This window comes from Equus caballus, chromosome 5 (genome assembly GCF_041296265.1).
Source record: "Equus caballus isolate H_3958 breed thoroughbred chromosome 5, TB-T2T, whole genome shotgun sequence".
Classification (NCBI taxonomy): Eukaryota; Metazoa; Chordata; class Mammalia; order Perissodactyla; family Equidae; genus Equus; species Equus caballus.
The window spans coordinates 101330573-101358326 of NC_091688.1; the positions used below are offsets into that span (position 1 = coordinate 101330573).

Sequence of the window (27754 nt, forward strand, 5' to 3'; positions counted from 1 at the left end):
CTCTGAGCCTCCCAGGTAAGGCTGGAGGTCACGGCCAGGGAATGCCAGAGGGCAGCATGGACTCTCGTGTGCCCCAAGAGTATGCGACTAAGAGAGCCCGTAACAATGCTGGGGTCTGCCAACCAACAACACCCGGTGCTAGGACCCATGAGGATGCCAACCTCCTGAGAGTCACGTGGAGTGGTCAGCAGGCTCCATAAATAATCTAAATCCTCATTTATGGAGAAAACCCAGGAAGCGATCTGTGCACCCAGTCATCTCACTTATGCCTGGGAGTGCTGAGACGTAAGCAAAACTACCCTTGGGCTCTTAGAAATGTGTCATGTTGGAATGTGTCTTTTTGGAAAACTATGTCAAAAACAATTCACTTGAGTACAGAAGAGGAGAGAGAGAGAAGGGTGGGTGTGAGGACCAGCCCACAAGAGGACACCAGGTTCCTCCGGTCCTCAAATGCAGAAGGCTAAACCTTACCATGGTCACTCTCTGTTCCCGATCGACCCCAGTAGCGACGCCTCCTCTCTGGACTGTGTGCGTGTCGTTCGATGACTGCGGCTATAAACCGAGTATTGCTGACTGTGGGAAGGCAAGGATGGTTAGTCACTCCTAGGCCAGTAGCTTTATTGTTTCAAGCACACTGGCTCTGAGCAGCCCATTCACACGTTGGGGGAGTGTTCTTTGGAGAGTTACAATAGTATTTTTTTTTTTTTTTAAGATTCTGAGGATTAGGGAGTTGCTTTTAGATCCAGGGCAGGGAAAGGCCCCTAATTACATGTCTCCATGGAACAAGCATCCAACAAGCATCAAGAAGATGGCACTAAGCGGCTGGAGGCCAGGCTGTCTCAACACTCATAGAACTCTCTTTTGATAAAGAAATGCTCTTTTTTCCCCCTGAGTTGTATACATTAGTTAAGGGATTACAAAAACGCATACCTGCTGATTCCTTTTCTAAAATACTACACTGGAAGGTGAGAAGGAGGATGAGGAAAAGGGAGGGTGAGGGGTTTTAGACAAAAGAACTTAACGTAAAAAAGAACATCATAAAATCTTTTGAGATTTTCTCAAACCAAGCAAACACCCATACTTACTCCGAATGAAAATGGGAGGAAAAAAAAAAAACCCCATCGTGTCGAGGCTTCTTAAATTTTAATATAAGCCAAAAGGATATAAGACAGAATACTTATTCTGGACCAGCCTCCCGCTGACACATTCTGCAGCGAGGCAGCCGGAACACTCACTGATGCCTCTGTCTTCGTGGCTGTCGTCGTCCCTTTCATCTCTGTCATTCTCCAGGTTGGACATACGCACTGACATTTCTACCCATCATTAAAAAGAGAGAAACATGACTATTTAATCAAACAAAATCACCCGCTTTAATACCCCGCAGAGCGCTCGTTTGATGGCTGGGTGACAGCCTTCCATCAGGATCTAGTCCTGTCTCGGAAAAGGATGCACTGATGCCCCATCTAGTTTTTTTTTTTTTTTTTTAAAGAGGAGGGAGAAGGAATCAGAAGAGGGGGAGAATAGGAGCAAATAATCGAGAGAGGCACCTGAAAGGCATCTCTGAAGACAGAGGAGAAAAGAGGCTGATAGAAGCTAACAGACCTTTAATTCTCTCCTAATGTCCCTGAGACAGAAGGAAGGGGTCTAAAACCATGGCTGACTGTGCTGACAAACGGTGTTACAAAGCCTGTGAAAGGCCAGGCACAAGGTCACACGGAGGGCAGTCATCCTCCGCCTAACTGAATATCGCCAAGGGGAGGGCGCCTCATGATGAGCCCGGCCCGGCACTAAATCCGGCAACATTATCCCCTGATCCCCATCAGGACTGCGGCCACAGTGAAACATTCCAGCATCAACTGGTCTCTCCCGCTGCCAGGGGGAGCTCGGAGGCTCCTGACCGAGCCCAGGAAGAACGATGAGTGAGCCTCATCTCCATAAAGGTTAGGGCCACACATCCCAGGGGCTTTCAGGGAGGATGGGGATGGTCATTAAAAGGTTTGTCCCTTGTAAGTGAGCACAGACACGACATTTAAGTCTTGGTATTGAAGCCACGGTTACAGATGAACCATTGCGTACGTGACTTCTATCACATATCCCGCTTTAAGAGATGTGATTGCTCCTTCGAACGTGTGCTCATTCACACTATTTACTGACAGCTGCAATAGGACAGATCCACACTACTGCCAAGAGTGACTTGGGTATCTTTGGTCCACTTGTCTTTTTTGGAACAGCAAGGACAGCACATCTGAGCTTAGTGAAGAATAAAATTTCCCTCTCAGCATCCCGGCTGCCCTGACCGGCTTATTGCAGAGGCAGGCTGTGTCGGGCCAACGCTGTGTAGGAAAAGACAGGATCCAGAGATTTTCTGGGGAATCAAAATGGAGCCCACAGGGTTTAGGCACTGAAGAACGAGCTCTGGGCCACAGGCTTTGGCGACTTCGGAATTGACTCCATGGAAGCCAAAAATGTAGCACTGTCTTACACTTGCTTAGAGGCTCACAAAACTGGCCACGGTCCCTCCAGCCTTGGAACAACCTAAGGAAGGCCACTGCCTCCTGGAGGAGCCTTGGGATTCATCTCCGGGCTCACCTTGGGCAGCGAGAGGCGACATATGCTGATGACTCCGGCGATGGATCTGATGGCGGTAGGCATACACAGCAAGGACCAGGACCATGATGCAGCCCATGATGCCTCCAGCCACGGGGCCCACGGGGGCGCTTTTAATCATGTTCAATGTGACAACCTCGTCACCTTCATTAAAATAAACAAACAGATGTCTCTTGTCAAGATTTCCCAAGTGTGGTAGGAGGTAGGGATGGGGGTGAGATGGGAGGGAAGAGAGCGGGAAGGGGTTGGGGGAAGCGAAGTAAGAACAGTGCTTTGAGCTGTGAAGTCAAGACCCACCAGGAGCGGGGAGCAGTGGCTTCATCTAGTCCTTGGTTCTCAAATTAAATGCTGCTTGCTCAGCAGAGCGAGAGCACCATGGGCAAGCGCAGGTGGAACCAGCGTGTCAACGGGACTCACTCACCAGGCGGTGCCCGGTGCAAAGAGGCCCGCCCCCTGAGTGTGGGCTCCTCGTGGGAGACAGGACACCCAGTACAGAGGGGAGGGCCACCTGGGCCTCATGTGACTGGTCTGCCACAATAAATGGCACCGGGTACAATCAATATGTACTAAAAAGATCATATTTCAAAGCTTATGGGGTCTCTTTAACACCTTCTTTGGACTTTTCAGACAGGAAACTGCAGGTGGGCGTATAAAGGGACTTCTTCGAGAAAGGTCACTTCAGCTGTGTTCCACTGAGTCAGGAGTAACATGCGAGCTCTGAGCCCTCTTCCCACAGGAGTTTTTCTTATTGTATAGACAGGCTAACTCGGGGAGACGTTAAAACTCAAGGTATTCACTAACGATTTAAATAATTGCCTCACTTGTCAGCTGAGCTTTAGGAGCTTGTGCTAACTCCAGAAAGACACCAAAAAAACCTCGCTGAGGGATGCAGGTAGTGTTTTTGGGGTCTTCGGGCCTGATCCCAGAGGCGTCCTTCCCTACCGTGTCCCTGTGCCCCACCCTCAGCTATTCCAGCTGCATTGGGTAACGCTGGCTTCTGCTGACCCCAAGGCCCTAAATGATGGCTTCTGCCTTGTAAAAGTGGGGAGGGAAGGCTGCAGAGGGAAATAGACGTGCAGGGCAGTCTGCCCGCTGTCGGCCCTGCGCTGACCATTGGGATACGCATCCACACAAATTGCAGAGTGCAGCCATGCGGAAATCAGGCCCACAGTTCTCAGAACAAGCTTTAGGGGAATGCATTCCAGGCTTGCACAATTTGGCAGGACAGATGGCTGCTCACTCTGCACAGAATATCTAGCCAGCTTCGAAGGTAATTATCTGCCTTGGTTTTGTAACTAAAAACTACTGGCAGAGGAACCAGGAAAGGAGAGATCATTTTAAGACTGTTGACATCCACATGGGCAGGAAAATGTGTATTCAAGAATTAAATTATTATGGGTTCCCAACAAACATACCTATTGCTCCCATGTCATCAACGTAGGGACTTTTGGCTCCCACGATCCCTCCAAAGCATTCTTTCTGGGGAGCGCAGTAAGATTTGTCCAGGTGAGTCTTCCCATCGCTGTCCACCATGCACCATTCACAGTCCAGCACCCCGAAACAGTCCCTGCCAGAAAGACGACGCCCAGTGTCCCAGGCAGGGGAGAGCACGTGGGCTTGGGCATCAGACTGCTCTCAAGAGCTCCAGCACCTGCTGGTGCTGGAACTCCCTGAGCGCTATTTTCCTTTCCTTATAAAATGAGAAAAGCAAAGGTCTGCTGGCGATAGCTGTTTTATGTCCCTCAACAACTTGCAAACAACAGAAGTACAACTGCCCTCTGTGAATCACACCGTGAAATCCACACATCACGGGTTAGTGCAGGATTATTCAAAACCATCTTAAAAGACCAAATGGCCCCAGGTTTGTTAGACTTTGGTCTAACATCCCCCAATTCATAAAAAAAAAAAAAAAAAAAAAAAAAAAAAAGGAAGGAAAGAAAAAATGGTCAAACAAGTCTGGGAAATACTAGATAAGTTAAACAGATTCCTTACCCCCCATTTCTTAGGACTTTTAATAGGTTAAGCGTATCAGGACTCTCTAAGAGAACACACGCAGTATTTCTCAAACTTAATTGACTTTGGGTTACTGCACAACATCTCAAATTAATTTATCTGATGCCCTGTCATTCCTTTGCCAAAACATACACCAGGAGTAGAATTGACTGCCCCCTTCTACCCACTGTTTGATCAAATGACAGCCTACAGTGACAACAGGCGAATCACCCCACCCCCAGCCCTTTAGTCTGCCACAGCCACCGTTCCTGTGCTGTCTAGTTCCAAACATCCTAAGGAGGAGGGGAGGGAACAGAGACACGGAGGTTTTAGTTCTCAAAACTACCACAAAGCAAATCTGCTTTCTACAGATGAATGCTGAGGAGCTTCCATGTATCACACATGCAGCCTTGGCCACTGGGTTCTGGTTCTGCAGCCCTTGCATCCCTGCCTCTTGCCCTTGCTTCTTCAGGCCATGTCCCCTCACACATCTGTCCTCATATTTATTGCAAGAAAACCTTTCCCATCCACAGACGAGGCTACTAACACGGTACAGATGACAAGTAGCTGTAACAAGTGGACAGCAGACCACCTTAAACCTGGTGGATAAAGGCTTGCAGAAATCAGTTTGGGATCCAAAAAGTCGACACAGCTTCTAAAACATCAAGGATGGGAAGGATGAATATCAACTGGAAAAGCTCGGTGAGGCTGCTGGTCACCACCCTTTACGAGGTTCTGTTCCCACAGTCATCGTGTTGACATAAAATGAGCCCTGGGCATGGCTTACCCACTCTCCATCCTCTGATTGCACCTGCTGTTGACACACTGGTGGAGAGCTTCCTGCAGGCCAGGGTCAATGGCTGTGTATGTCACCGGCTCCTGGTGGACCTCGCAACTTGGGTTTCTAGGCAGGAGCAAGTCTGGGGTTAGGACCAATCCCACGCGCATGCCAAACTGAGCATGCCTCTGGGCCCACAGTGTCAGGCAGATCTGGGTCTGAATCCTGGCTTCACTGCTTAGCTATAGGAAACCTTGGGCCAATTGCTTAAGTACTCTGAGCTTCAATTTGTTTATCTTTATGCCCAATATAAATAATATCAAAAAACTAGAAAGTCATAAATATTCAATAAAATAAGAATGCATACAATCAAAGGTGAACATTATTGCCCCTCACTCACCATTCTAAATCTTACTTTTCAGACGTAACCACCGTTAACAGTTTCATGAAGGTCCTTTTAGACATTTTTGCTATGCCTGAACAAACATATACTAGTATACGTGTGGCACATAACATTCTTTCTTTCAAGTCTAGAGAAGGGACTCACTACAATTTATTTAACTGGTCTTAAAATTTGTCACTAATATAAATAATGCTATATTAGGTGTTAGCACGTGTGCGTGTGTGTGAAAGGTACCTACATATTTATCACAGGGTTAACTTGAAAACTAAGTGACTTAATGTGCATAGAGTGTTTGGCACACAGTAGGCACTTAGTTAAAGTGTGTAACAGTCTCATATTTTTCGTATGTAGCACACATCCTCTTAACAGTTTGACCGCAATTGAATTTAAACCTGAAAGCGGACTTCATTTTAAGGCACTACCAAGCTTGAAATCTTGCTCACCGAGCAGTTTCACCATTAGAACAAATCATCTTCTTATACCCCAACCCAAACCAAATGGATAAACAAGACTCCCAGTAAGTGTGTGTATATATATATGTACACACATATTTTGTCTACACAGATACCTATATATACACACACACACATATTTTTTGTCTACACACACACATGTACATATGTGTGTGTATATATATCTATATACACACACATATTTTACCGGTTCTCTGCGTTGGTTAGGTTGCCAGTGCACTCATTGACCTCTAGAGGGCACTCACAGGGACATTCGCATTCATTCTGCTCCATTCTGAAAAGCAAAAACAAAGTTACTATGCAGACTGTAGACAGCAAACTATATATTGTATACCCACTAAGGGGAGCAAAAGAAAGAAACCTCGAGCTAGTTAAAAGGGACAGTAAAAAGGAAGTCATGACCACGGTTTAATTACACAACTGGCCTCAATTCACTGCTCTGTGGACATGGATGCTGCAAACAGCACAGCTCTAAATGCTTCTGTAACCAGGACTTGCCACCCCAGCATTTTGTTTATTTTGCAGATGCCGCTTCAAAATGACTGGCATCAGTTAAAATATTCAACAGGGTGGTAAACGGAGAACACGATCCCTCTCGTTTTCACCGGTGACAGTTGAGACAGAGCCGGTCCACCATGCTGCAGGCACAGAAGGCGAGGGAGTCGCACGTCTCGTTGACGATGCCGACAAACGCGTTGGTCCCCGGGATCCTGGCCAGTCTGTACTTAGAACAGTGGCTGCCATGCACAAGGTTCGTCAAGTCCCCCTGTAGACAACCAAAGTGTCAGAAGTGGCAGACAACAATGCACAGACTCAGCCCTACTGTGGTGAAAACCCTTCAACCATCTGCTCCAAATAGCCTGCAACGAAACTTCGTTTCTTTCTCATTACAAAAGCAGTCTTCAGTCACTGTTAAATATTTGGAAAATAAAAAATTTTCATAATACCATCAGTCAGAGATAATTCTCATTTAACAGTTGTGCATATATTTTTATTCTTTTACCTATGCTTACACAGATAAAATTTTTATAGCTTGTTTTGTAATCTTTCTTTTTTAACATGTAACAATATATCATAAGATGCAAATAACTGCAGGAAGCGAGGACTGACAACTTTCAGGAACGGAATAGTTTAAAATTCATTCAAAAGCAAACCTAATCAACCAGAAAGCACACATTCCCACCCCCCACCGGATAACAAAGCTCTCGTGTTCTAGCACTATAAAATTCCTTAAAAACCACTCTTTAAGAGGCCAGTTCCTGATTCCAGAATATTTAAACAATCCAACTTAAGTAATCATCCTCTACTTTCTATAAAAAGAAAATGCGATGGGCCAGCTTCTTCAAACACCATATTTGTCTACCATATTAGAAAACCAAAGATCCAAAAGCAGCATTGTCAAGTTGAGCATGATCATTTGTTTCTGCACGTGTGTCATCTGGAAGCGCCCATTATTTAATCCCACACTTGTTTCCACGCTGGTCATCCCTTCCACGTGCATGGTGAGGGGAAGCTTAACTCTGAGGGGCACAGCATGGCACGGGTTCTCAGAGGTCTAGAGGAATTTCCTCCTGCCTGGAAGGTGCCCGCCTCTACAGTACAAGCAACAACAAACGCTGATCACCCGGTTAGCTCCAATACCCAGGAACGCTCCAATTCCATTTTGGAATAACTCGGGCTGTTAAGAAATTATTCTAATTCATATTCCACTAAAATTTGCGTTTCTGAAAAATTTCTACCAGCGTATTCTGGTAGAAATCCTTTGTCTGCCGAAGACTCATGAAATCATTGTACAAATGATGGAAGACAGTCAGTCAGACTTTCATGTGTCAGTCTTACCTGCAGCCTCCCTCTGATGACAGTCAAGTCTGTCAACGCCCCTTTAAGGAGGGCACTCCCCAGAACGGTATGGGGTCTGAATAGAGTAATAGTGACTTCCCTTGCTTTGAACACACTGTCCTATTAATATGTTTATTTGTAAAACTCTTCTCTCCCAGACAACTGTTTTTGCAAGCGCTTTCGTTGAGACCAACTTTAGGATCTTCATTTAACCTTAAAACATCTTTTAAAAAAATAATAACTACACATTTAATGATATAAATACCTACTCTAAATAAAAAGTTACTTCTTGTGAATAACTTTTTGAATATTGGATCTGTCATTAACCATTTTTAGTTTTCTTCCAGCTAGGATTATTTACAAATTAATAAGACTATCCTTAAGATTTTAATCATATCCAGGTAAGTATGCAGCACCTCAAATCATATAGAGTATTCCAAGCTAAAAAAAAGAAATTATTTTCAGATCATCTACATGAGAGCTGCCAACTAACAGGACAGATGACCAAGAAGTGACTAATTCGGCTTTAAGGAGACTGAGCACACTCCAGAAGACAGGAAGAGAGAAACACATGGTGCCACGGATATTTATACAGGAGTGTGGGAACAGACTTCAGCAGACATTTCAAAGGGCGTACCCTGGGTGCGTCTTTAAACAAACAAAACCAAAGCAAAATACCAAGTGAGAGACCTTAAAACATCCACTTCTCCACTGTGGGGTTTATCTCCCACAACTGTCACGCTGCGGAGCGGGCCTGAGGTCCTGTTTGGTCCTATCATTCTACAACGCTAAGGCAACCAAACCTAAGCCGGGAGTCATGTTCAGACACTCGCCGTTATTCCATTTCACATTCCATCGTGGGACGGGATGGGACAGCGTTCAGGAACCAACTTACCACAAGGCTAGTATTGAATTTGTAAAACCTCTGGACTGTCCTGTCACTGAAGCTGTTGCACAGGTTCTTCTTGACGAAGTTGGGGTGGTTCAGGATGTCATTTGCTACCAAGGGCTCCTGGCAAGGCCAAACAGAACAGAAGACAGACGCCGTGTAATTAACGAGCAGCGGGCTGCTGGAGCACTGAGCCATCCGCTGCGTGACAAATACCTTGTGGGTTATGTGCTGCTGTTCCACAGGTGCGTGTCCTTTGGGGTCAATGAGGGTTGGATGGGCCACCAGATAACCCCTGTCCTCCATTATGAAGCACCTGTACCAAAACAAGTGCCATTCCTCAGTCATGGAAGCTGTTTGTCTACACTTTCAGAGAGCATTTATCGTGCTAACCCCCAAACAAATGCATTTATTTCAGGCTCTCAATAAGTGTTCACTGAAAAAAATTTAGGAAGGCTGGCAGGCAGGCAGACAGATGCATTGTTCTTGAGGGGCTGGATCACCTGGCATCCAGGTCAAGGTGATAGAATTGCTCCTCACTCTGAGGTCACCCCCATAGTTCATTCAGAACGTGCCCACCCACTCCAAGTAAGATGGACTCGAAAATCTTTTCAAGGGTGTACAAGTGGGAAGTTTATCCTTTTTTCAGGAGGGAGACTCTGAAGAAAGTGGCCTTGAGTATTTATAGACACAAACTTTAAGTAAACCATACAATTTCTTCCTTTGATGATAAACATACATAAAATATGACATTCAGGAACACACAAAAATATATTTGATGGAAACACTAAATAAATAAAGCTAGACTTGTCGGATCCAGACTACAGTTAGTCCACATCCATCATAACAGTTTGCCGTGAATCCTGCACTTCCCTAGCAAGGGCCAGTGTGAAATTCAGCAGTGATATGAAGGGTGGGCTGTGAGATTGAAATAAGAAAGCTATTTTTAAAAGTGGCCTGCATGAAATCAAGGGGATGCCCTTGCTTTGATCAGACACGTTCCTTTGAAATTCTGGCGGCAGAGGCTTTTAGTTCCACGAGCCTCGTTCTGGGGAAATGTACAAGGGAACAGTCTAACCATCTGGAAATCTCATGAAGACTCGGGTTGAATAACTCAGTTGACATCAAAGGTACTACCCAACAGTACTCTCTGGTCTTTCTAGCACCTAAGAAACAGGAAACCTCTAATTACTGACTCCTAGGGAAATAAGAGCTTCTGGAGAATTCTGTGCCACAGTTACTCTCCTTGTTATGAGCCAAGTTTGTCTGTCTAAATCATGAATGGATGCATCTTAGAAAAATAAAAGGACGAAACCTTCTTAATAGAAGGCCCAGGTAAGGGTCTCCACTTCTGGTCTTGACCATGACAACGTGGTTGCCATTCAACTAGAGATGCTTGACCCTGTTTTCTTTGTATTTTGCAGCTGGATAGGAAATGGTGTCCCTGAAAGGCTTACCTTATTTTGTTGCCACCATCTTGGTTACAAACTGGTAATAAGTCCATCAGAACCTTGTAGAAGTATCTGAGTGTGAAGTCGATGCCCATCACAGCTACAGTGTGCCCGGAAGACAGCTGTGTACTTCATGTGGAAAAGATCCATGAAAACAAGAGGTGTCTCTTACTTACAGGTAAAAACTATGTTCATTCCTAAGGACATTGTATGGTTTCAGAAATACATGTCTGCCGTTCCTCTGCACTTCCCACCCCCATACAAATGATCAACTAAATGACTGATTTAGCCTAACAGGGAGACTCGATGAGAGAAAAATTTAAGACCAAAGGAGAACTTTCAAATCAGCCCAAACCATGGGCAGCTGCGGAATACGGGTAGTCTCAACTATAGATGTTCAGACAGTGGCTGGACTTTCTTTGGCAAGAATCTGGGGTTTGGGGGAATAGGCATCAGGTGTGAGGCTGGATGCAAGGCTACTATGGTTCCTTCCAACACGGAACCCTTAGACAAGGAACCTGAGCGATCCGCTTAGTTATTTCTTTCATTTTATAGATAAGAAAACCAAGATCTCAAAGGTTAACTGACTAGTGTAAGGTCACACAAAACAGTGAAAATAACGTCTCATTTTCTTTCTATAACACTAAGCCTGGTTCTATTCAAAACACAGCTCATGCTCTGGAACAAGGCTCTGCTGGTTCACAGGCCAGTCTGTCTCCATTCTAAAATGCTACTCTCAAAAAGAGGAATGCCAAGGAAGAGGATGTTGGGCAGTAGAACATGGCGCTTGTACCTTTTGGTTCTGGAATCAAGCATCTGGGGGAAAATTCTGGCCCTGCTGGTTTCTATCTATGTGGCTCCTGGGATGTTACTTAACCTTTCTAAGCCTCAAGTTTTTATCTGAAAATGGGGATAATAATAGTATCTACTTCATAAGGCTGTTATTGGGATTGAAGAAGATGGTGTTTATATTGCTTAACAAGCTGCCTAACATCGAAAACACCCAATAAGGAGATGTTCCTCTAAAGAAAATGAGACAGAGCTTAAAGCTCAGGCCTGGACAGAGAGTGAACTCATTCTTCTCCCAGAAATTGCGAGATATATCAGAAGCATGGACTTCTGACCTGGAACCTAGGGTCTTCTTAAAGTATGCTCATGGGTGGTTGGGGGGGGCTGGGGTTACTTGGTCAATGACCTCCTGTACTTCTGTGGCCGGGAATTTGCACGATTTACCCAACTTAAGGTATTCCAAGAGCCCATCACTACCATCATCTACTAGCCTGATTTCTTTATAAAGAAAATACCAAAAGAAAAATGATGGTATTATTAATAAAAACCTTAAAAATAATAATTGGAAAGCTCAGAAGAAACACCCTAAAATAAAATCCTCTTTTGGAAAATCAGAACTTGGAGTGAAATTAGCTTTGTCACGTAGACAACTGCCCGCTTCTGGTTACCACTGATACTGACTTACACCAACCCCATCCCCCAAAAACTGTCTAGGAAAAGGGACCACGACCCATAATGAAATTTCTACCAGAGCTGTGCTGTTGAAACTCTATTTCGCTTGGGATGGGGAGGACCATGTTGCAGGACTGTCTGTGAGAGGCTACTGCCTCAGTAAGAGTCCCTATTGTTACTGAAGTCTCGTAATTCCCTTGTGGAAGAAACCCAAGCCCCAGCTACCCCACACGGGATTTGGGAGTTGTAGCAAATACTGCTCTGCTGAAGTACCAGTCAAAGGAAGCAGAAATCTCTCTTGGTTGTCCAGGAAGGAGGGATGCGTCTGAACAATACCTGTGATCATAGTAATGGCTTCCATTTACTGAAGAGTCACAATTTATAGGCACTCTGGTGGCCATCCGAATACATCATTTCAATTATTTCTCACAGAAAGCTTATGAGGCATTATCATTTCCAGAAAACTGAAGCCTGGGAAGGTTAAGTAGTTGGCCAAAGTCCTACAGTGAATAACTACAGGAAGCAGGAATTTAAACCCAGCATCTTCAGCTCTAAAGCACATATTCCTAACTGGTAGGTTATCTTGTCTCCTTAGATCTGCACAGCTCTCGAGAGTTTCCAAACAATTTCACAAGATCTATTTAATTTCCTGTGAGGACGTCAGGAAGGAATTATAGCTCTCATTTTATAAAGGAAAAATTAGGCTTAGAATGGTTAAAAGATTTAAACAAGACTGATCACCTTTTATGTAGGGTATAGAGACCAGCGTGCAAATCACAATGCAGGTTTTCTGGGACAAGTTAACTTTTGTTTCTAAACTTCCCCTGTAGAACTGCCATCTGCTCCAATATGGTCAACACGCTAAGGAAAAGCCGGCACATTGCCCATGTAAGCCTAGCATTCATATTTTACCTGCATTTCAAAAATGTACACTGTTGCCACAGCAACTCATAACGAATACCATAGAAAATCAAACCAAGCCTACATTTCTGAGTACAATGGACCATGCTGTTTGCAGCAGTTGTTTGAGATTTCCACTGCCAAAGACCCGTCTGACCAGTCCTTTAATCATTGACTGTACTTCATCATGTCTACCAGCATTATCACTCTCCAAAGAATGCACGTCCAGACTCTCAGGCCACTAATAATTCGCGTGAAGAACCACAGCCTGGCTACTAGGAGGAACTGCCAAGTGGGCACTGAGTTAAGAGGCCCCGCCCCCTGCTAGCAGCCAAACCTCTTCCGAAAACCAAGGGTGAATGAGAACACTCCATGACAAGTTGAACAGTGGCGTAAGTCCTCCCTTCTGACCTATTAAAATGCCAGAAATTTGAAGCACAAATAGCATGATAACAAAAATAACTCCCATTTATTTGGGACTCAACATTGTCAAGCACGGGGCTAGGTATTTTACACGCTTCATCTCTAATTCACATTTTATCAGTTCGACACTGGCATTATTACCTCTGTTTTACACATAAGCCTCCGAGTAGTCATGGAACATCATCATCATCATCATCAAAGGATTTATTTAACGTTGAGCCCGTACCATGTGCCAGGCACTGTTCTGAGAGCTGCACCTGTTATTTAACGTAATCCTTAAATAATCATCTGAGATAGGCTCTAGGAGCCCTCTTTCCTAGGTGGGACAACCAAGGCAAGAAGGACTTGTTCACAGCCACACAAACAGGCAATGGCGAATCGCCTTTTCCAGAGTGGAATCCTATCCTAGGAGGAGGTGAGGTGCTCACCTTGGCACACGAGGCCACAACCCTGGTAATCATTTGAAAAAAGAACCTTCACAGAGCCCGCCTATCAATACATCCATTAAAGCTACAGACGCTTTGGCTGAGAACCAGAAGCGGTCGTTGACTTGCATGCTACACTATGTTCAACAAAAACTACACAGCTTTAAGTAAGAAAAGCACGCTCAGCTAAGGAAAATGTTCAAATGATCAAGTCCTTGAGGCTGCAAATTGATCATGGCAAGAGCAGGTACTTATCCTAGAATACGTTCCCCGTGAGCCACGGGTGGACAGAATCCAGGATTTAAATGACCGCTTAACTCTTGTTAAACTTGAACAGCTAAACTTGTTCAACACACTATAAAAAGGAACCAAATACGGGAATTAAACCCAGGTTTTTCTAATTGGAAAGCCCACCTATTTCCATCATGCTTCATTTGGACTGACACCATAAACATTTGTAAATAAACTAAATGAAAATTCTCCCATCCATCCAAATTCCAACAAAAACACGTCTACATATACATGAGCATAAAAATTCGCACTTCCCTGCAGCAGCCCCCTCCACCCCGCAACGAAAAGAATACCATAGAGAACAACTCTCTCCTGATAATGAGCGGCAGGTGGGAGAAGCCTGACGGCACGCCCAAGACTAAGCGAGATGCATGCAGGTCGTCGTTTTCTCCGGGCCCCCCAACAACATCTTTAAGATCCCATTCTGGCCCACGTCATTGTTATCAGAGATCAAGATGCCTGCTGCCCCCTCAAAGAAATCACCTTTGTTTACTTTTTCTCAACTGATTGGAATACGTAGGAGGGATGACAAGGCTCCTAGTCAGACAATAGTAGGCGTATGCCTGACAGATGGTCTGTTAATGAAAACATCGGAAAGATCTGCTCTAAATGAGTGTGTGCCTGTTTATATGTGAAATATTACATTATGGGAACAGCTGACAGAGTCAAAGACACCATTCCCCGTAAAGGAAACAACATCTGGCTGGTGGCAGGGCCCAGATTTCCACGGAGACACAGGTCATGATATTGAAATTCCACACAGTACTGCTTCCCAATTCTTGCTCCCAAAGCACCTGCATTAGAAGAATTCTACTGAATGTCAATCATTTGATATATAATGAGCACCAGTGAAAAGCATCAAGTTAAGGGGGAAAATCTGTCTCCCATAAATTTTAAGGCATCGTTACAGGTACCAGTCAAACTATGGTCTTTCTTGGTTGCTAGGGAAAAACAGCTATTTGTATAACTAAGGGATTAAAACAATGTGTTTGACTTGCCTCTCCACCCAACATTTCACTGACATTTGCAGCTTAAATACTGAAACCTCAAAAGCAGGAAATATAAAGCACTCTAAATATATTTATAGTGATACTGACATTTTATTGCATTCCTGGAAAATCAATTTTCAAAATGCCTTTTTTTGTTTTCCAAGAGGCAGTGCAAGGACGAAGTAAAAACAACAACAAACTCCTAGATAATTCTAAAGCGTTAGATCCAAATACAAGAGGCAATAAATTTGATACTTTTTTGTCTTCACTAAATTGTTCCTTTGCTTGGGAAAATACTCTATTAGTAATGATAATTGTCGGGCTCCTGTTGCTATTTTTTGACTTGCTCAAGAGTGGCATTTCTACCAACTGCTCTGCCGCATCTCACACCTTTCCCTGTCTTCTTCATAAGCATCTTCACGGCTGCTGAGACCGGGCTTAGAGCTTTTTACCAACTCAACCGAGAGAACCTTGAGGTAGGTACTATCCCCATTTTACAGATGTCAGAGGGAAGCTCAGGGAAGCCAAGATGGCGCAGCTAGAGAAGATACTCAAACCTCAGCTTGCCTCACTTCAAAGGGCACGCTTTCGCCACCGATCTTTGGTGTCTACTGTTGTATTCAAATTTTTAAAATATCCTTGAGGTCTTTAAGAAATGACTAAAAATTATTACCTGGACGAGTGAATTGTGTGACTGATGGTCACTACGTAGCCAGCTCCTCCAACGTCTAAGTACGGGCCGGTCAGAGAAATCAGGCCCGGATTAGCCACTGCGTGGAGGTACCTAACCGAGGCCAAGGAGAGTCACGTTATTTTAGAGAATGAACCACCACTCTCTAAACGTCAAAGAAAGTGCGTGTGTAACTCTAAAAATATTTATCATAAATTGTGCCTGTGTGACATGAGAATTCAAAAGGATTCCTATCTTCCTGACTGTAGCATCAACAGAAGAGGTCAAGACAATCTGAAATTCTCTTTTTAAAACAGACAGTGAACTCAGTACCTATCTGAGCTTTTAATAAGCTTGATAGCATAGATGTTTTAGAGGCTAAAAGAAAAAGAAATTAACGGATGAAATAGAAACAAATACAATTTGGCAAATAAAAACGCACCCTGGATACCATGGTAAGGGGGGGAACACGCAGCAAGAATAGAGACTCATGAGTGACTCCGTCACTAAGCAGCCCGTGTCCAGAAGTCCTGTTTTTAGGCCCAAGTTGCCCCCATACCATACCACCTTACTAGCTTTTGTTTTGAAAACCAGAGTAAAAGTAACGCCCAGAAGTAAAAAAAGGTTTCTGAATTTACACGTGTTCCTTTTTCATAGGTCATGCATGAGCTGTGGTGTGACGCCATGTCACGTGCAGTGAAATGAAGTACACCCACGACAGACACGTTGCACACAAGGTAGGACTCAGACAAACCAGTAGGAACCGAAATGGCCAAGCACAAAGCATTTCAGGCTCAAAATCTCAATGACGACAGAAAAGCACTGCAGACAGAGGAAGCCCACAAAGCAGTTGTGAATACTACGCTTAAAGAAAGATTCAAAAACATTTTCACTGCCATGAATGTGTCTTCTTTCATGTGACTGCCTGAAGTTGCTTTATTGTACGCACTTATCATGTCTCTCCAGGATTTGGGGGGAACCTTTGATAACGGAAGCCCCTAAAACTCACCATTGTCTCCTAGTGGGATCAAATGCTTTGTCCATGAGGGAACCAGGATAAATTCTGAGGACGCCATTGGGCGTTGCTATGTAACGGCGGACAATGTAAGTGTTCAGGCTACTCATTTCCATTTGTGTCATCCATTCATCTGTGACGTGGCTGGTAGCCATTACTTCATTTCTGACAGAGAACTAGGAAACAAAGGAAGACATAGCAGGGACCCTTTAAGTCTCACATGAAAAGAGAGTGGACCGCTGGCAGGGCTTCCCAAACCTCTCTTGCAGAGAAGCCAGGCCCAATTACTCCTTAAAAATCTTTCCACAGCAGATGGATACAGCCAAACTTGGGGAAAACAAACACCTCCTGAAACAGAGTCTGTGGATTTGTGATTTACTCAATTGTTCACCCTAGCGAGGTTGTCTGTGTTTAAGAGAAAGCCCATAGTGAACTATTACACACACACACACACACACACACCCCGCAGCTAGATCTCGGCTCCTTAAACTTCATCATGTTCCTCTTGGCAGACAGTGGGGGCACTTCACTTCTTTCCCCCGAGAAAAACGAAGCTGGGAAAGTTTCCCCCATCTCTAAGTCACACCCTACCCAGAAAACCCCTAGTGCGTCTGAGGCCTGAAACGGACTCTTCATCTGGCCCGCGGGGCTTCTTAATCCATCGGCGGGTGCTGGCCGCCCGGCCTCCCGGGCCACGCGCTCTCCCTCCGGCTCCAGCGGAGCCCGCAGACCCGAGCCGGCCTCCCCGCCAGCCTCGCCCCGGCGCCCACCCGGCCCGCCCGCACTCACTTTGAGCCCCGGGTTGGCGATGAGGCGGGTGTTGTCACTGAGATAGGCTGTGTAGTGCTCCACCATGCGCTTTGTCTCTGGCTGGCTGAGGTGTTCGTAGGGGGAGGAAAAGCTGCCAGCAGACAGCATGACGGTTGGACTTTCTGAAAGAGAGGCAGACAAAGGAGCCTGAGGACGCCGGGGCTTCCTCTCAGGACCAGACACAGGAACCCAGGGCTCTGCCATCTGTCACTCTGCTGGCTTACCGTCCTCCATGAAGAAAGCAAAGGACCCCACCCGGGAGGAGCTGAAAAGGAAGGAAAGCGACATTCTCCCCCTTCAGGGAGCTGACCATCATGAGGGAACCAGAAGAGACACACGTACAAATGCACACAAGCGCCCGGAACGGCAAACGTTCAAAACCTCTTCGATCTACACATGACACCTTACTCTTCTCAGGACCAAGGAGGCCGCATGTGACGTGGAGCCAGACTGGGCTGAATCTGGGCTCCACCCGCCCTCTCCTGGCTGGGTGACGTTGTGACGTCAGGGGCCTTGTGATATACGATGTTTTTCTCATCTGCAAAGTGGGGGAAATTATAGCACCAGCTTAAAGAGTTGGGGTGAGAATTATATCAGAAAATGAGTTACTAAACGTAAAACACATGGAACAGTGATTGGCACACAGCAAGGCTCTGTGTTAACGATTCCTTTTCATCTAAGTATCAGCATCTAGGAAGAAGGAAAAACGGAATAGTGGAGTCAGTGCAAAAGTCAAATACAAAAATTTATTCTCACAGATGGAGGCAGCCAAACTTGGCATAAACAAAAGCTTGTGGAAACAGAGCAGTTAACGTATACATATTTAACTGTTGGTCCTATCTAAGAGGAACAGCCCAGTTTTCTCTATTTAAGACAGAAATTCTCACAATGAATTACATTATGAAACAAAACACTCCATCTTTGTCTTTGAAATTTTCTACCGTTCAGCCTCATCATATCTTTCAAAGCTTCAGAGAGCACGCTCCCGTGTGCTATCTCATTTAAATCTGTGGGTCATTTTCTGTTCCTTTCCTTAGCTCTCACTCCTGGTGTCTTGTTTGTTTGTGGTCTGGTTGTCTCTGACTGTGCTGGATCTCGTACTTAAAAATGAATTTGTAGGAACAGTTGAGGCCTCACAGGATGGGAACACCATCCTCCAGAGAGGACTGTTGTTTGATTGTGCTGGGAGCCACCCCCCAAGGAGAGGCAGAGTGGTCAGGCGGAGACAGTGCCCAATAAGGAGCCCGTACTGGCCTAAGCACCACGCTGTGGGACTTTGGGGTTCAACTAGTCCATGACTGGCTAATGCCGGAGGTTCCCTAGACCATTCAGACGTCAGGAATCTCAAGTCAAGGGCTGATTTCGTTTTGTTCACCCTTACGCTGAAGATGTAGGGACCACTGCTAACAGCATGTACGTGTGTGGGGGGGCGGGGCAGAAGGGAGAGGCTTCATTTCTTAGTCTCCACCTTTTTTGGGGACCCTGGATTCGATTTTGCCTCTCTCCCTAGCCCTAAGAAGCTACCTAAAGCAGTTCAACTTCACAGCTTTGCCTTCTGGATTGGTAAATATGTGCACTGCAACAGTGGCTTTAAGTGTTGGCTGTCTTCTCTGGGCTCTTATCTTCTCCTAGACTTTGGCCCAGTGATTCCTCAGAATCATGTCTGTTCTTTGATGCCACTCAAGAAGATTATTTAGGGGCTGGCCCTGTGGCTGAGTGATTAAGTTCACACGCTCTGGTTCGGTGGCCCAGGGTTTTGCCAGTTTGGATCCTGGGCGTGGACAGGGCACCATTCATCAGGCCATTTTGAGGGTGGCATCCCACGTAGCACAACCAGAAGGACCTACAACTAGAATACACAACTATGTCCTGGAGGGTTTTGGGGAGAAGGAGAAGAAGAAGAAGAAAAAAAGATTTTTTAAAAAAAGTTTCCACCCAGGATTTTTAGTTCTTCTCAGTGGATGGGTCAGAATTATCTAGTCTGCCATTACCAGAAGACACTGCTTCCAGGAATCCTATGTCTCATTTAATTCTCATGGCCTAGCATTAGTATTATATTTACATCAAGGAGAAGCAAACCAGAGGCTTAGAAAGGTTAGGCTGCCTTGCAGTGTGCTGTGGATTCATGTGCATATGCTCATGGGCCCTCTGTGCAAGAATGTGCCAGAGATGCAAGGATGTGCCAGAGAAAGGATTATCCTTGAACTCAAAGGACCCAGATGGAGATACCAGAAATAAAGAAAATAGAGGAGACCAATATAAGAATTACACAACAATATAAGAAATGTCAACAGCAGGGACAAGAGAATAGGGTCAGAGGAGGAGGGACTTCTTTGGAAGTGGGCCTTTCTTGTGGTGACAGAGTCTGGGCATCTTTGAGAAGGCTGGTGCAGTAATATGGATTGAGGGAGAAGAAGAAACAAGATACAGAGCCCAACGATTGTGCCTCGGAGGTAGACACACGTGCTTACATACACACACGCATGCTTAACTGCACTGGACGGTAGACTTTAAAAAATGCCTCTTTGTGTACCGAGAAAGACAAGGCCCCCCTGCCTCCTCAGAGCTCTGACATACATTTAACACCCTGCCTCAGAATCCCCATCAGCAATGCAGTCAGATGGAAACCACTCATTTGCCATTGTTTCCCTTATTTCTATTCCCTTTTGATGATATTTTAATTATCTTGCTTCATTTTCATTACCAACTGATCCTAAACCGCCCTTGATGACCCCTCCACGTTGTCCTGGGGGGTTCTACTACCAAGGTGACGTGGTTGGTAATGTGGGAAAGCCAGACACTGGCCTACGTGTGATCAACAATCAGTTCATTAGCTGCATGTAAACTATTTGAGGTGATAAACTCGACATTTTCTGAGTGTTTCTGTGAGACAAGACTGTCCAATTAGAATACAATGCAATCCACAAATGTGGTATAAACTTTCCCAGTGGCCACATTTAATAGAAAGAAACAGGTTAATTTTATAATATAGTTTATGGAATCCAATATATCCAAAACATTAGCACGTTAACATGTAATCAGTATAAAAAATTAAGTATGTATTTTACACTTACAGTAAATCTCGGCTTGGACCAGCCGCATTCCAAGTGCTTAACAGCCACACGCGCCTGGTGTCTACCATATTGGACAGTGTGGCTCTGAGAGATTATCCAAGGGAAATAAAAAAATCTAGGCTTGAGCTTTTTTCTCACCAAGAGAAACTCCTGCACTTCGCTGTCTCAAGTTTCAAAACATGATCTCATTTTACCAGCAGTAGTGTCTAAGCTCGTTCCCACAGCACTTAAGACAATCATGTACATCTTAGCTTCTCAGTGAGCATTTCTTACAAATACGAATTAAAGAGCACACATACTTTTTTAACAAAAAACAAAACCCCCAAAACCTAAATCAAAACAAACAAATGTAAAATCCAACTTTGATTGACATCTCTGGCTCTCTCCAGGCTGTCTACACTGCAGGAATGTGTCAGAGAAGAGACCACCTAGTCTGGCCTGCTCTCCTGCTCTCACATCCAGGCAGAAAGTCTCCAGGATGGAACTTAAAAGAGGACCCAAACACAAGTGCTCTCACTTGCACTCTGGAGACTGATGACCTCTGACCTTGACCCTCTTCCCACCTGTGTCCCCTCTACTCAACTGGCCAGTGTGTGATGATTCTTAGTTATTCACTTCCTTGAGCCCCCCAAATATTTTCAACAGTGAAAGAGAGGAGACTTGTTTTCCATACCAAGTGTTCTGTGCTGTATCGACAACACACATCGCAAATGCCTAGGATGTGTCTGGCAGGTGCAGCACGCAAGAAAAGGGGTGGCATCACGGCATGGTGGGCACATGAGTCACAGCTCAGCCTTGCAACTTTCTGTGTTACCTTGGGAAATTATGGGTTTCTGATAAACCCAAATGTCCTCATCTATAATAGGTCAACTTGGATGATGGATGTTACATACCTGGTACATAATACATCAACGTAAACTCCCTTTGCATCCTTTGAATTATTTGCTTATTTCCTAAGCTCTTTTGAAGGTAGGGACCTGTGGTAGATACAGATGTGCCAGGGAGATGCACAGGTCTGCTACCTTTGGACCCCTTTCTCTTTCTCCCCCTGCCCTCCACACAGTATCTCCGTACCTGTGCTAGCCTCCAATGGGTCATATCCGTGATTCTCTCTGAGGGACTGTCACTGGCCTACTAAAACCTCTTTACCTAGCACTAGCAGAAAGCTGAAAGTGACCACGGAATATGAAAGTCCAGCTCCCTTTCTTGAGTCTGGGCAAACTGCAGTGTAATTTATCCTCTAAGCCCCTACAGGGTCAGGCTGAGGCTGGAACTTCAGCTGAAATCAAACCCTTGCTTGCTTTCTCCCGCTTCCCTCACATCCTCACTGGTTTCTTTGGAAAGCCCACCCTTAATAAATCACCAGCACACAAATCTTCATCTCAGCATCTGCTGGAGAAGCTCATCCACAGCAAGGCTTCAAACTGTTTTTACATTTGTGTCCCCAAACTGGCACTGGGTGCATTCAACACCTTTTTCTTAAAAAGAACAATTCAAACTGACATTTATGGTGAGCTGCTATGAGGAAGACCACAAAGGAAGCAGAGAAGTGCAAGGGCTTTACCTAGAGTGGCCAGCTGTTTGAAGTGGAGGCAAGCGCTAGGCTGGCCCAGGAGGTCTAGCCGGTGGTACAGCAGCTTGCTGCTAGGCACAGTGTTGAGGTTCTTCAGTTGTTTCACAGGTATTTCTGGTTGGATCACCACAATACAGAGAATAAAGGAAGTGTCTTGTACCTGGAAAAAAAAAAAAGTCGATGAAGAAGTTCTAATACACCAAACAAAGGTTCGTTTCTGGGGATATTGACTTTGTCTACATATTTTCTGCTGTCTCTGCCTCTGTCCCCAGATAGCAAAATATTTGACGAGTGAATGAAAGACACAAAGATGGGGCGACAGAAAACATCTCTGGCAAACAAATTTTATTTTCTGGGTTTTTTTCTTTCCAATCCAGGGAAATTAATGTATGTAACAGAAAATCATGGAGCTAATGAAAGGATCAGAGGACAGTCCCTTTGAAACGTGACCCTAGCCGTCTTCTGCTTATTTCAGCTAATGGATACAAGCTGGAGCATGGCAGATAAATGCAATACTTATTTCTGTTTGGGACTGAAAGGCATTTAAAAATATATAGTTGGTTTTGCAGTGAGTGTTCTGAGAACTGACTATTTTAAAAGCCAATTGTGAACCACATATGCAACCCCTACAGAATCTGGTTTATTCATTCTATTCCCAACTAACACTTTCTATTTTTCCGGATGGAGATGACCAGGATCTCAGACTCATGAACAGCACAAATTCTGTGGCTTTCTCCAAAGCCTGCCAGACTCGATATTTCAGACCAGGGCAGGCAAATGTGCTGTAGCTTAGCCTAATTCACTGAGCTCAGATGTAGAAGTAACAGTATTTTCAAATTCACTTTGCTGCTAGAAATGGGTGCTTCAGTAAAATTTGGTGGGAAAAATGTCCACCAAAGAATCAAAAGGCAAGTCAAGTTACTTAGTTCTAGCTCCTTGACTTAAAAATACAAGAAAGCTAAACTCCTCTAAGCCCATTATATTAGGAAATGGACAGAACTTATTTAAAAGATGGTTTGTAAATAAATGAAGAGAGTGATAACCAGCTAAGTCAGAACTAAAGGACAGTGTCTTATAAAGCAGCTCAAAAGATTTACTTAATGATTAAGGAGAAAATTTTAACTAGGCAGGTTACAGTTAAGTGTAATTTAGGGTTTATGAGGATGGTTGCAGAATCTTTTTAAGCACAGGAGAAATTTGCATCTTCCTGGAATTGCTTTCAAGTCCTGCTGCCAAGGATATTCAATTAGATTAGCAAATTTAATCCTCTTCCTCCACCCCCCCAGTTAGGAAGTGACAGGGTGTTCTGAGTGACATTTACCACTTCTCCCCTTCCCATCTCACACAGTCATCCTTTGAGCTTGTTTCCTGTGTGGCGTGTTCCAAGGAGCCAAAAGACAAAAACTTTACCAGAATGACTAGAACGTAATTTTATAATTAAGTCTATTCTGCAAGAGAAAAATTAAAAGTTACTCTAAGCTTCTGAAGCAACACTTCATAAATAGTCCTTAGCTAGAAAGGAGAACAGATTTCAATCTAGGTCTTTCTATCATGTTCTTAGCTGAAAAAGCAGTCTGTGCAATAAGGAACTATAATGTATCCAGAAGGGCTCTCCATGACTGGGGATCGGGTGCCCATGGGACTCATGTTTTGAAGTGAACCGTGTCTGTGTCACACAGGAACATTCTAATACCTTCTGATAGTCAATCCTTCCTCCTGTCATATCAGGTAGCTTCCTCAAATGCTCAAAGACGGACTTGGGTTACACAGTGACAGAGCAGTAATCTCCTTACGCTGCTAACATAATCTCTCACGTTCTGTCTAAATTAATTCAGTGAAATAATCCCTCAGGATCTGCTATATCCATGGATGCAAAGCAGTTTAACCAATTATTCTCAATATAAGCTAAATCTTTTTGCATTATTGTTAGCAGAAAAATCCATTCTGTTCCTGAGGACAAGACGAGTACCTACTCCCTTCCCCCCTCAGAAACTAAAGAGAGCTTAAAAATATTTACTCGTATTGCTGGGTAACCAGGCAAGCCTTTATTCAAAATTCAATCTCATTATTTACTACCTCTTTAATTTTTCACTTAATAGTGATGTTCTTGACAATTTCAGATTCTGAGAAAGCTTAGACTTCTACTCAAGGGGTGATGTGATTACATCCATTTGGCCAAGTAGAGTGGCCAGAATTTACCAGAATCACTGAAGAAAAACTATCTCAGGAAGATAAGACCTCTTCCAAAATGTTGACATTGGGTTTATTTACTGTACAAAGAAGGTCTTAAAAATGCCTACATTTCTTTCTTTCTCTTTTACTGCGAACAAATATTAAGGTAGACATTTTCCCAGGATGTAACTGAGTTACTTTCAATCAGGATATACTGGAGGTAATCTCCAATTTCATGTATAAAAGCATTTTTCAATTAAGTATTCTGGTGTTTGGTTCATCCCTTCTGATAAGAAAATTAAGCAATTCATCTTTATTTAAAAGTTGTATAAATATAAGGGCAGATGGTGCGATCACTCTCAAAAGAATTCCTGAAAATGAGCTGACTCAGAATTTCAAAATAGACTTTGACCTTCTTCAAATGTGCTTTATCAAACAATAAATTAATTATCAGTAGAATCAGGCTTGTAAAGGTAAATTTCTCAAAAGTTTTCATTTATTATTTTGTTTGCTTTTGTTTCCATTGTAGAAATGACTGTTGCCATAACGACACTTTAGGAACCAAACACGAAGTCAGAAGAGAGTCATGTCTAAGGGCATGTTGGCCGCGTGTAATTCCTATCATTCCTACCAGACACAGGCACTGTAGCGAGTTAACTGTTTGCATACACCACTAGGCTGGATGCTCCATGAGGGCAGAGCGCTTCCCTCTTCTTTATTCTTCTTAGCTCAAGTAAATGTTCAGTAAGTGGTCCTTAAAGGAATGAATAAATAGATCCATTTGGAGTCACTAGATTAAATGCCAGATATGGCCGTGCATGGGACTCTCAAGCATGGCTGCATTTTAGTGATTAAAATCTGATGATAAAAATGAAAGTTCACTCTTCTTTTGGTCCATTACAGTGTCGAGGGCCCCATAACACACTGTTAATCTATGCTGGGAAAAGGGAGTGAAGGACAGAAACATGTGTCATATGGACAGCGTGTGGTAGGTTCTACTTCTCCAGGATCTGTGAGGACTACTATTGGGAGGAGGCAAGTAACACAAAGCTCAAGTGGCCGCCACAAGGTATGGCTCAACAGTCAACACGCTGTGGTGAGTATGAATAATCCAGATTCTAATCGGAAAGTTTCTTTTCCTTGGAGAATGTCAGTAGAGTGTGTTTACGCTTTTATATCTCCTTTTGAACTCCCCATTTCCACAATCTGAGTTTAAAATGATAAGAAACCAACTGGATATAACCTAAACGTGTACCAGTAGGCAACTGTTTAAAGAGATTCGGTCCATCTATGTAATGCAACGCTACATAGCCATTAAAGATGCATACACACGCACACGCACGCACAGATACACACACCTGAGTGTGAATAAAAACTGTCTGGAAATTGACCAAAGCACTTCCTTCTGGGGAATGGGAAGTCAAAGGTGGGAGGCGGGGAAGCACATGGTTTACTTTCTACTTTACATACTTTTAGATGGCTTGACTTATTCATCACGGACAATGGTTTTATAAACAAAAAAGGAAAAAAACTAAGAACATCTGTGGAATCTCTTCTTTTCCCAATCACTTTAAAACTGATTACTGACACGCTCAGACCCAAGCTCCCTCGCAATCCCGCATAAAGAAGAGCTGCGCCCCGTAGCTCCTCAGGCGCGGGCGCCTGCCTCCACTCACCATCTTCCAGGCGTAGCTAACGTTGTAGGCCCCCTTCCCAGCTTCTCTCAGCTTGTTGATGTGCCAGGACAGGGATGAGTTCACGGGGACCACGATCGTCTGGCTGCCCAGAGGGAGGCTGCATTGGCAAACAGAACGAAACTCTTCAGGCAAAAGATCAAATGGACACTTAATTAAAGGCAAGGAGGAAGCTGTGAGGCAGTGACCACCTCCTGATCGTGAAGAGCAATAGAGCTCATCGCTTGTGAAAGAGATGAGAGGAGATCTTCAACTTTGTGAAAGCATCGTGTCAGTTCTGCACTAAAATCGTTCCTCTCCACCCCTGCCCCCAATTCTAATTCTTTCCAGAGACGAACTTGTCTCAAATCTCTCAGTCATTAATTTACAACCATTGAGCACAAAGACCTGTTTCTTGATAGGTTACCATCTGCCAAAATAATGTATCACAGTTGGAAAAAGTCCAATCTGTTATTTCAAGAGAAAATGTTGTGTGTGATTGTGCTGTCAACTTGGAACGGACACTACTTTGCCAAGCTATTTTCTGGCATGCTGTAGAGCTGGTCCTCAGCTTAATCTTTTATTTTGCCAACAATTTTCAATTTGGTATAACTGGAGTATTTTTTTAAAAAAGAGATAACATATATCTGATTTTACAATTAAAGGCAATGTGAATATAGAATTTGATGTACCAGAACTTTCCCCATAATAATAGTTCTAAGAGACCTTACCTGTTACACAAAGTAAACAAAATTTTGGCTACTAGTCTTACGGAAAAATTACTGAGTATACTTTTGATAACATTAAAATAATTTATACACTCATTTTATATCCTATAATAAACACTCATATTTGACCTCAGTGGGTCCTATCCTCAGAGAAAAAGAAAATACTAGGACCCTCACTTTCTCCTCACCTTAGGATATTTTGCCGAACCAACTCAAATTTTGGGATATTTTCATAATGAATGATGTCCGTATGAAGGGGGGGTTCTGATAGTAAATATGGCCTGGTAAGAGATGGGTGCATAAGCGTATACCCTGAAATAAGAAAACAAAACACATGCTATGAGAAACACATTGTAGGAAGTACTGATTCCAATGAAAATGTCTATCATAGGTTTGAAACGTGGGCGACTCTGGGATGGCTGCCCAACGCTCCACTTCTCAGGATGTAACTCACCAGCCCAATAAAAACGCAACTTGTTTTATGTGTTCCTGCATAAATCTCTTGAAGTGTAGAAAGGTGTCTTAAATTATCAAACATCTGTCTAACCAAGAATATTTTGGAGGTACTGGTCATTTGGTTTTCGTCTTATGAAATGTTCTAATCTACCACATAAACCTTAACGCCAGTAAATCTGAAGATAACAATATAAACCTAAAAAAGATCCAAAGGATCACATTCTACATGTCATTCAATCCTCAAGTCCAATTTCTTGATGTTGCACATAACCGTCATACACCCCTCAACACAATACAGAAACAAATGCATAATTTTTAGATACATTCTGCCATCCTTATAGTGTTCCATACAAATGAGCAGTCCTAGTGACACTGTTTCTACTAAATACTATCATTTTCCTACTTTATTTGTTGGTTCAGAGTAGCTACAGATGATTTTCTTCAGGTTGCTACAGAAATCATTCTTTCCTATGACTAATTCTTAGCAGATTACCTTTGTCATCTATGAGAAAAGTGTAGGAAGCCAAAGAATCTTGGTAATACGTCACGTCTTCAAGGATATAAGCCAGGTTCACATCCACACCTACAATTCCCAGAAGTAGGTTTCCAAAATAACAGGGTTTACTCACAGTCATTATCAAACCTATGGGTTAAAAACAAAA

General features: G+C 43.8%; 1 protein-coding gene and 1 long non-coding RNA gene across 3 annotated transcripts in view; one reads left to right on the forward strand and one right to left on the reverse strand.

The window, feature by feature from the left end:
* Window positions 1-27754, reverse strand: part of CACHD1 (cache domain containing 1) — a 197350-nt gene that overhangs the window by 8659 nt on the left and 160937 nt on the right. For both annotated transcript variants that reach the window (XM_023641952.2, XM_023641953.2), the window contains 17 exons: window positions 27586-27735; window positions 26825-26948; window positions 25912-26029; window positions 22055-22223; window positions 17396-17538; window positions 16601-16782; window positions 15595-15705; window positions 10439-10561; window positions 9198-9297; window positions 8988-9104; window positions 6859-7019; window positions 6441-6527; window positions 5387-5503; window positions 4023-4174; window positions 2590-2751; window positions 1236-1313; window positions 472-573 (listed from right to left, as the gene is read on the reverse strand). In XM_023641952.2, coding sequence (XP_023497720.2) covers window positions 472-573; window positions 1236-1313; window positions 2590-2751; window positions 4023-4174; window positions 5387-5503; window positions 6441-6527; window positions 6859-7019; window positions 8988-9104; window positions 9198-9297; window positions 10439-10561; window positions 15595-15705; window positions 16601-16782; window positions 17396-17538; window positions 22055-22223; window positions 25912-26029; window positions 26825-26948; window positions 27586-27735 — 2196 coding nt within the window. The remainder of the gene's footprint in view (window positions 1-471; window positions 574-1235; window positions 1314-2589; window positions 2752-4022; window positions 4175-5386; window positions 5504-6440; window positions 6528-6858; window positions 7020-8987; window positions 9105-9197; window positions 9298-10438; window positions 10562-15594; window positions 15706-16600; window positions 16783-17395; window positions 17539-22054; window positions 22224-25911; window positions 26030-26824; window positions 26949-27585; window positions 27736-27754) is intronic.
* On the forward strand, window positions 15330-16465 carry LOC138924162 (uncharacterized). The gene is made up of 2 exons (XR_011438905.1): window positions 15330-15397; window positions 16249-16465. It is a non-coding gene; the product is annotated as an uncharacterized lncRNA (long non-coding RNA).